Below are 10,715 nucleotides of genomic sequence, written 5' to 3' on the forward strand. Positions count from 1 at the left end.
ATATTTGGATATTCTCCTCCCACTGTTTTTGCGAGCTCTAAGATCGTTGCGCACTGTCAAATTTCTGCGGCTCTTACAAGAGCTTTTCATGACTGGATGTCTTGCAGTGATGATAGGTCACCACAAGCGTCGGTGCAATCATAGTTAGTACTAACTATGGTGCAATGTATAAAGCAGTTATCTCTTAGTTCAACACTAAGACGTTTGCTGGTGGGAGAGCTCAATTCTTCACTTATAGACCTTTTGGAATTATTTCCTATAAAATGAAGATAGAAAGGCCACTTTCACTAGGACGCTCTTTAGAGTAAAACATTAGCAGAGATTCCAAAAAACAACGTCGTTAAAGAGAATCGTAGTAGGAAAAACACCCCCACATACTTGCTGAATAAAAGCATGATATCGCATTCGAGTCCATATCTCGAACGCCAGTAGTTTATTTATGTTGTTATAACAAATCGCTCTGAAATAGCCTTAAATTCCTTCCGATTTCTTTGATAAACCTTTTCCTTCTTGAATTACCCACGACGCATTGCAAATAATATTAATCACGCATTCAAAATAAAACAAGAATTCAAGTCTTTTCTAGTAATACAAACAGCAAGAATTCAAAAAAAGGAACATTCCTCAGCTTAAAATTTCTTTGACCATGAATTCAATCTTAAATTCAATGGTTTGCTGGAGCGTTTTCCCTAGCTTCGTTTTCATGCAGAGGCGCTATTTTTTTTTTACTTTTTTGAGTCCCAAAATATTCATAAAGCTGCGCTTTCGGATTTGCTATCATCAAAATTTTAGTACAGCTTGTGATGCTCTTTCAATTGTCACTAGTCACACTTTTTGGTTCGGCCCATGGATTTATAGGCTTAGTATGGGAGTTGTTGGCTCCTTGTCATGGACTCCTGCTTAAATTTTCCAGATTAGTGCGAGGATCATTTCTCCCTTACGGCTGAAGATTTTTTTGTAGAACGTATTGAATTTACAAAATGAGGGGTGGTCCACAGGGGTGGTCCACAGGGATTGTCGATGGACTTGGGGTCCATGTTTTCTATACGTCCCGCATTCAGTAAGCCACGCAAGAATACCGCTGAATCAGGGCGCTTATTTCCCTGTGGGCCCGGTCCATGGTTGAATTCAGTTGGCACCGTCCTTGATTGGCGTTAAAGGGCGTTGAACAACCAGGCCCTGGGTACGAAAATGTTGCTCAGCTGCGTAGGGACTGGGGAAGTTAGTCAAAGTGATGGCCACTGAGAGAAAAACACGGGATGAGGACTTGTTTATTGACGTTCACTCTTCGAAAGAGCCGGATGAAACAGAACTTATTCCAGCATTGGGAGAAGGAAGAGGCAAACCAACAAAAGATGTCACTTGCATCGCCCTTCCTAAAGCAGCACTTGGAATAACGAAGGAAAAGCAGTCGATTCCTAGGGGTTCGACTGGGCGGGGAAGAGCCTCTCTGATGAAAGCTCGTGCTTTGACAGATTCACCTCCTGTTAGGAGACCAGGAGAGAAAGTTGAGAAGCAAATTTCCAGCATCTTAAACGTAAAATGCCTTTTTTTGTTATGATTTTGAAAAGCGCTTGTCTCTGCTAGCTTTTTGAAACGTTGAAGTACCTATCACCTCAACACACTTTTCCACTTTATTTTTTCTCCGAAATCGTCCCAAATACATCGTGTTGTTTTTAGAACCTTTTGATTGAAATTTCACTTTTTATAGGCCTTATTCACGATAGCCGCCATGTTGGTTTTCAAATTGTCATGCAAATTAGCCATGTGTTATGCTGGGGGGCAAACATAAGAAAAAAGGCAAATTGCGGAAAATCGGCTCGTCGAAATGTTGAAAATAACAATGCTAAAGGTACATTTTAGAATTAAGCACCTTTTATAATAATTTTATATCTTTGATTGCCTTTGACATTTTGACTTTCTACTTCGTTAGCTCCTCATTTTTCACTAAAAAAAAACATCGAAGTAACTTGTGTAATCATTCTATTTACTACTTAGGTGATAAGCACTCAATGAACGTGAAACAAATCATCTGTGTGGCTAAGATGTTCGTTATAACCTCTCGAACTTGTTTTGTTTGCCCCCTCAGATGTGAGTGGCTAATTTGCATGATAATAGCAAATCCAACATGGCGGCCATCGTGAATAAGGTCTATTGGCTTTGAAAGAGGGGAACAGGGGTCATACTTTGATCCAAAACCGAGCAATGAAGGGGATTGGGTTTGATACCGGGTTGACGTCACAGACTGCTTTGCATTGCGATAGATCTTTGAAAACAGCGATGCAAGTTAATTTGTGACGTCAACCTGGTGTCAAACTCATTCCCTTTCATTGCTCAGTTATGGATCAAAGTATGACCACTTTTCTTGCTGTTCAAAACCAGTGAAAAAAGTGAAATTTCCATGAAAAGGTTCCAAAAACAACACAATGTATTTTGGACGATATCGGAGAATAAATTAAAGGGAAAAGTATATTGAGGTGATTGGCAATTTAAAATAGTAGTTCTTTAGCACTAAGAGTACAAACCAGTCTGTGTGAAACATGCCTATAAGCTTGCATATGCAGACCGCAAATTGAAAACCAGGGACAAAATGCAGACAGGGGGTGAAATATGAACTATGGACAGGTAAGATTTGACAGTTGTAGCCAGGAAAAACTATGGGAGCAACTACAGAATACAGGGCCACATTCAAGACCTATGGAAGTACTGGCTCGTTTGGCTCGGCACTTTTCGAAATTCTTTGGTCAGAAAGGGTTTTTAAAATAAAAGATCAGTTGAGCTGTATAAAAGTGCATTATGCTACTGTGTTGACAAAAATTTCCTGGCAGTGGTTTTTTTCCTAAAAAGGATCATCACATTTAATTCAACTTCTTATTGCTTACTGCGATTTTCATAATTTTGGTGAATTTGTCTTCAAGCTCCAACGGCCAAACTGCGTTTTGACTTTCATCAATCAAGCTTTCGATGCCAATGGCAGATGGCAAAAGCAAAATCTTGATGTGTGATGTAACCCACCGATCAGCATCTTTGGTCCCTAAGGTACATTTGTACATTTGAACTCGTTGCCAATGGAAAGCAATGGAATCTGTATGAATCCTTTTAACTGAAGAATTTCTAAAAACGTATCATATATGATAATGGTATTCAAGCTGTGAACTAAACAAAAACTCCAATTCACTTTCTGCAATCTTCACGGCTATGTTCGGAAATTATTTTGATTGATGGAAGCCAAAATGCAGTTTGGCACTTGGCACTTGAAGGTGACTTTGCACAGAATTATGAAAATCGCAGTAATGCCTTAAACAGGGATTTCATTAAAATTTAAAATTGGCGGCTGGTTTGAGAAGAGTAACTGACTGCTGTCATTGTCAATTAATAAATAATCACTTTTAAATTGATTTTAGGTTTGAAAGAATCTGTCTTTAATTGCTTCAATCCAGTAGGGAAAAAAGTAGCCAGCTTTTGAGTTCTCTGAGTGAAGTAGCCAATGCTTTTTGTCGGAACTTATTGAAACCAGCATTTTAACATTAGTCTCCTTTTATTTATTTATTTAGTTATTAATTTACTTATTTATTTATTTATACACTTCTCCCCTTTGGGCAGGGTATCCCCACAGAGCTCCACTCCAGGGACCCAAACAAAAGACAAAAATACATACTAAATTTAACAACTGTACACAAACAATCATCACTTAATTTAAAGGTACAAATAGCTCCACAAGAGTGACATTTGATACGGATAGATTTAAAGGATTGTGGTATGTGAACATTGTAAGAAGTTTTGGTTATTTCCTTGAATCGCTGGAGTTCAGTGCACAGACTCCATTTCGCCCTTTTAGCCATCATTTTATCCTTGGTCTGCAATCTGCTGTCTGTTTTTTACAGTGACTCATGGTTAGTATGCAGCATGTGATGGAGTAGTGATTTTTTTGGTTTATGGTTTGTGATTTAAGCCACGTGCTTTTCACCCCTGAGTGGCCATAGAAAATACAAATTGGTTAAGAGTAATACAGCCCTAGTTTCCATGAGTAAGTTCTCTTTATAAGATATGTTTGTCATCAGGTTGAAGTGGTATGTACTACAAATAAACAGTATTATTGACTTCAGGATCGGGAAAAGGGGTGAATATTTTCCTCTCCCCTCTGCGGCTTGGTAAATATGCACCAGTGTCCTCTATTCACCTTGAATTCTGATGACGATGATGATGATGATGATGATGATAATAATAATAATATCATTAACTAGCATTATCAAGGTGTTTATCTGGGGTACACAAATCTCACTTTCATTACTTCTGCATATTAGGTATGTTTTATAACTTTTGTTATTAACTTATGCATTATTTGTGCAATAATCATCTGCTTTTATTTTAGATTGTTTAAACTTGGTGTTATGTAAATTTAAGATGTGATGTGGTACCGGTAAATAACTGATGAATGATTTGATATCTTCACTTTCAACTTGTTGCTTACTTTAGCATTTGGAAGTTGGCTTTGCTTCTTAGTTGATTAATTTTAAATGAGTGCCTGGGCTTGAGGATTGGTGCTCTAACCATGAATAATGAAAGTCTATTAGTTGACCATTATCAACACTATTTACAAATTTGCCACAGATCATGTTGATAATAGGTGGCCAATATCAACTCTATTCACAATGCCACAGACCATGTAGATTCAGTTTTACTCAAATGGACTGCTTTATGGGGACTGCGTCATCAGCTATCAGGAGAAACTGGTAGTAAATGAAATAAGTAAAAAGCTTTAAAGTGCCACTAGGACGAAAATGTTTGGTTTTCTTTTCAAATTTTTTCAACGTCAATTAAGTCAATATGTTCAAAATAATACAATGCATTTAAATTTGGAACGATAGAAGCGAGATAAGTCGGGGAATAGCCAGCCAAAAACTGCTAAAAATCTGTCGGCCATTACTCGGACGGCATTGGAGAAACCTGCGATCATTTTGTAAGCGGTCTTCATGCAAGACTTGGCTTGTGACGTCATACGCGCATCGCTTCGTGAGCGTTTGACAAAGCGAACAAGTCGATCAAGGAGTAATGTATATAATATCAGCAAAAAGCAACTCGGCGATATCTCTCATCTCATAGATGGCACGGGAAATTAGCCGCGTTTATTTTGAGCATTGCGCATATGACGTCAGACCCCAGGCGATCCAGCTAGACCCAACCCTTTTCCTCGCTCACGGTCATTTGCCGTTCAAGTAATGGCAGACAGCGAAAACCGAAAAACTGTTACAATAATCATACAATGTACTTTCCGTGGGAATTTTGAGACAAAAATTGGCATGATACCTATCTAGTACATCTATTTTCAAAATCTAAAGAAAAAAGGGCATGCAAAATTTTCATCGTAGTGGCTTTTTAAAAAAGATGATTGAGAGATGGCTGTTCATACTTTTTTAGTAATCTATTTATTTATTTATTTATTTATTTTGCTGCACAAAACCTGTCTGGGGGATTGAGCCTATGAGCCAAACAGTCAACTGTAATACTATTATAACAATAATATTCTCTCTATATGGAGAATTGCATATGTATGTACATGTATGTGTGTAATCTACATGTATAAAATTATTATAATTAATGTGTTTATGTATGGACTAAAAATTAAGGTTGACATTTAAAAAATACAATAGATTCAGTTGAACTTTGTCATTAGGATTTTTTTTACTTTTATGACATGATATTATGTCTCAAGCTGTCATGAACATTCTTGTCAAATTAATGAGCCATCTTTCTAATACAGAAACAAGAGTCATTTCCTCCACTGTCAGCCAGTAAAGTCAAGCCATCAACGCCAAAGTGGTGCAGAGAGACTGCTACAAGGTTAAACAAGAATAACACATCAAGACCAGTCTCAAATGTATCTGATTCAACAGATGAAAGAAATACAAGCTCCACTACACCTTTGGTTTTCATAGGATGTAAGGTTAGTACTGCTGTATAAAAAGAAACGTTCTGGAAAGGCTATAAGGGCTCAATCTCACCTTGGAACTGTTGTTTAGTTAGTTTAATGAAATTATGTATGACTAATACTAAGCCTGCATTTTCACAGCTACTCACTTTTATCCTTTTCTTTGCTTGTCTAAATTTAAGGTTGTTGTACTGCTCAGATGAGCAGCAGGGATTTTGCTCCCTTCCTTGTATGTTTAATGTTCTTATGTCAAATTAGCTTACGTAATTTGCTCCTTCTTCACTGTCTTGATCCACATTAGAAAGTGGTGTAAATACGTGGTTACTCGATCCAGGACCTTGAGGTCTAAACGTAAATTAGTAGTAGAGACATTAGGCAACATATAAATACAGTAGACGGCAAACTTTGGACTAAAATTGGCATTTTGTCAAAAAGGAAAGAAACTTGTTTGATATGAGCTCATTTTTTGTGTGTTAGCAGCAGGTATCAAATTGAATTAATTATTCAAACGAGAGAGACGAGTTAGAATAACATAATTTTCATGCTTTTACAGTGTATGACAAGCAGTAGCCCACTGTTTCGCGTTTCACGTAAATATGATGCTTAAAGGCCCACCTTCATCCTACAGGCATTGCTTGCTGTGGAAAAATTTTAATGTATGAAAATTCAAGCCAAAACTGAAATTCATCCAATCACATTGCTATGATAAGCAATGCAAATTTCCAATTAACAAAAACAAACGGTCGAAAAGCCTGTTGGTTCAAGGTAGCCCTTTAATCTCTAATAAATAGTAGCAGTAGTAGTAGAGTATGTAATAATATAATAATAATAATAATAATAATAATTATTATTATTATTATTATTATTATTATTATTAAGTAATGGTCCGGCTAAGAAGCAGGCAGCCCAGCGGCAAAAGTACTTAGAAGCTGCTGCTCCAATCGAGGCATCTGATTGGCTAATATCGTAAAATGTCGAAAAAAGATGAGGAAAAAATGAAAAAAAAGCCTTTTTTGGATTTCTTCTTCCCCATGCCCTTGATCTCTGTCTCTCGGCCAAATTTGGGCATTGTTCTATGCGCCATTCGCCAATCGGCAAATGGCGCATAGAATCTTGACGATATTTACAAACATAGTTTTTGAAGGCATAATGATTTGTTCTACGAAACAGAATCTAATTTTTTAGACGGCAAGTCGATTACATTTTTCATTGAAATTCAAATTTCGCGCTTTTAGCTGCCTACACCAATGGGAACAGCCGAACTTAATTTGATTAAAAATGTTGGCACATTTTAACTAACCGACGCTATTGCCGCGGGCTATTGTTTTTCTGCCTGCTTCTTAGCCGGACCATTACTTAATAACAATAACAATAACAATAATAATAATAAGAAGAAGAAGAAGAAGAAGAAGAAGAACAACAACAACAACAACAACAACAACAACAACACCAATAATAATAATACCCGAGGCGTGATAAGGTTGCCATCTACCTTCACTGGACGATTTATGAGCACGTTCCTAACAAAGTTGTAGAAAAGATGAAATCACCACCCTATGGAACATGCCCATACATGTACATATCTGTACAGAGCCATATCCGACCAGACATTTCTGTCAAAAGCAATAGACACAATGTAATATACACCCATCGATATTTCCAACCCTTTCGCTCTCAGGGGCTCCCAATTATTGGTGAGTAAAATGGCTTGGCACTAGCCAGAGTAAAATGAATGAGTGTCTATCAGGGGTGTAAGGTTTGATGTGCAATTCTGGCAAGAAATACAACATAAAAGAGAGATGGTCAACAAAAATAACTCTTACATCCTTGTCCATGGACATACATGTAAGCGTTTGATTTGAGACAAATACACCACTGAATAATTTCTTTTTTCTTGTACAGGAAGATTTGTTGGCTTCATCAGATGGCAGTGATGTTATCGTTATTGAGAATCTTCCTACAACAATTACAGAACAGGTTTGTTGTTTAATATGCTCACTGACAAATAGAATGTTGGCCTTAAGAAAATTAAAATAATGTTATTGTTGGTACTAAGCCCATAATCTTTTTGACTTCGCATTTGAGGAGGGGAGGAGGGGGTGATCATGTCCTCAAAATTTGGCAAGGTGATTTGCATTAATTGTGGAATAGCATAGCTTCGTCAACCTAAAATAACCTTACGGTATATATCCTGAGATAAGATAAAGGTATCAATGTAAAGCTAACATTCAGTCAAACACTGTAAAATCATCTGCTTCTCGTTAAGGTCACCCCCCTCCCCCCCCCCCCCCCCCTTAACCCCCACACTTCAACAGTCTCTCCTCTTATCTTTCCTGCGGGATCCAAGAGGCACTTTCATGTTGGTCGGTATTCACAACAAAAGAGTTGCCATTGTTCGTGTCACATTTGAGTTTAATATGTTTTTTCAAAACTGATAATGCTTAGTTGAGTATGGGGGGGACAATTTTTGATATTTCTTGCCCACTTTTCTTCACACAAGTTGTATGGGCGATTTGCACATGTGATAATATCATTTACTACGAAAACCAGACTGCTTTGAGTTGCTTCTATTGTCAGGCAAAGTTTAACAATAATTAGACTTGGAGGAGAGAAGAAAAATCAGAATAACAAAGCATTTTGACAAAGCATTCTGGTCTTGGTAGTAAAATCATGCCATAATGGAATCGCCTATTTGGGTTCAGAAAAAAGGTTAAGGGTCGCTTAGTTAAACAGGTGTGCATCTCATTACTGCCTTCACGCCCAGGGAAAAGGAATAACCGTTACATCTGCTAACAGTTCCAAGTTGAGAATCTCTAGAATCTAAATATTCCACTGATCTTCAACACGAACGGCTGTGATAATCATCTCTTGTAATATTAAAATAAGCACTGGTTGATTTGTTAGTACTTAAAAGTTGTATGTGATTTTCTTTTCTGGTGTGATTCTTTGCAGAATTTGGTTGAATTGTTTAAACCGTACAGCGACGTTTTGGCATGTACCATTGATAGAGACTACCATGGGAAAAGGTGGGGGACAGCTGGTGTCAGGTCTAGCTTAAAAGCATTTTATTATCATAGAGTACTCTTAATGATCAGGCATACCACACACGTTCTATCCAAAAATGCCCTAGTGCTTGCAGATTTCCCAGCAAATGTAATTTGGTGTTTGTGTGTTTTGCAGTACTGTAAGTTTGAGCGAGCGTGCGTAACGACAAAATAGGCGTGCGTGGCTACCGGAGTGCAGCTTGAAAACAAGGTGATGCAAGTTAACGGAAAACTTGCCGTAAATCTATTGCGTCCTTGGAGAAAGAAACAAACTTTAGTGGCATCTTATGTCCTTTTCTCCAATTTATGTGATTTGAGCTAGTTTTGAAATCTCCTAGAGACATGTGTGGGATGTATTAAGTAAGTTGCTTTTTAGTGTCTTTTGCTATAACATAAGATAAGCTGAAATCGATACGTTACTTAAGCTCTCAAATTGTTAGTCTGGGCTCTCTGTGGCTTCTTTAGTCAGGAGTAATACTAAAGGCACGTGATGGGTTGTTGCAAAGAAAAGGTGAAAGAATTCCAAGCTTGGCCAGTGACGGGTGTGAGAAAATGACTTGTTGTGTGCTTACCAGTATATTGCCGTGAAGGGTGCTTTACTAGACTGCCCATTCACGCGGATTTCAGCTCTGCTAGTATGTCATCAGTTCGAAGTCCCGAAATCGTGATCCAGCCCATGGCCTTTTATTGTGTGCTGTGCGTGATACGGCTCCCGGCCCGTTCACTTGGTTGGTTGATCGTTGAATTTATGTGCGGGAGGTCGCCGGATCAAAACTCTGGCCGGACCAACATTCATGGTCTTCAAATACTTGGGGAGAAAGTGCATCCTTTGTGATGACTTCTACAATTGCTTTGGTCTTCTCGGGTAAGGACGATAAACCGTAAGACCCTGTGGGACGTAAAAGATGCAGCACTGATTCGCAAAGGGCAGAGCATACAGTTCACGGTGTTCTGGTCTGTTCTCTGCGGTATTTCATGATAGGGAGGGTAAAGCGCTCGGGGATACCAGCTACACCAAGCTACTCTAAAATCCGAGGGTAAATAAAGATGTGACGATGATGATGATGATGATGATGATGATGATGATGTCTGGCAGTGTTGTAAATTCCCATTTATGCTAAAGTTCTTGTTGTTCTGTTTGTTTAGAATGAAAAGCAGGAATGCTTGTGAGTGGATAATAAATACATTCAGCGGTGAGAAATATCCTGGTGAGTGTAGAATGGAAGGGAGGGGCAAAGAGGAAATAAAACTATCGTGAAAAGCATAGTTAACTATGTGAAAAGCAACAATTTACTTTGAAATCCTCTGACAAAATTCAAAATTTCGCCAGTGTAACAAATAATAGGAAAGCAGCATCCATTTTGTACCCTTGCTGTGTGGGCGTCTGTTGCAGGAAGCGGACAACTAGGCCCCCAATTTGAGTTTGATGACTTAATACCTAACCGTTCTAAGATACAGAGGGAGTTGTGACAACCGAAAAAGGCCTGAAATGTTTCGGGAGTCACGGGACACGGGCGCCAGGGATCAATGCGAACACCACATCCTCTCCTTACCAACATTAGCAAGATAATGCCAGGGTCCGAAATTAACTTTCTTAGATGGGCGCCAATTGGCAACTAGATAATCATTTTCACTCGCCAGATGGCAAATTGTGGCCGCGAAAAACTTTCACCTGAAAATGCACGTTTTGAACTTTTTTTATGGATACCAGAAAGCAACGACCGCGCTCTGTCGTGTGTATG

General features: G+C 38.4%; 1 protein-coding gene across 1 annotated transcript in view; it reads left to right on the forward strand.

The window, feature by feature from the left end:
• Nucleotides 1-1,230: 1,230 nt before the first annotated feature.
• LOC138060241 (uncharacterized) overlaps nt 1,231-10,715 on the forward strand; it is a 21,696-nt gene continuing 12,211 nt past the window's right edge. Inside the window, exons 1-5 of the mRNA XM_068905978.1 lie at nt 1,231-1,537; nt 5,762-5,944; nt 7,832-7,906; nt 8,882-8,976; nt 10,120-10,181. Coding sequence (XP_068762079.1) covers nt 1,235-1,537; nt 5,762-5,944; nt 7,832-7,906; nt 8,882-8,976; nt 10,120-10,181 — 718 coding nt within the window. The 5' untranslated portion in view covers nt 1,231-1,234. The remainder of the gene's footprint in view (nt 1,538-5,761; nt 5,945-7,831; nt 7,907-8,881; nt 8,977-10,119; nt 10,182-10,715) is intronic.

The sequence above is a fragment of the Montipora capricornis genome, chromosome 8 (genome assembly GCF_036669925.1).
Source record: "Montipora capricornis isolate CH-2021 chromosome 8, ASM3666992v2, whole genome shotgun sequence".
NCBI classification, from domain to species: Eukaryota; Metazoa; Cnidaria; class Anthozoa; order Scleractinia; family Acroporidae; genus Montipora; species Montipora capricornis.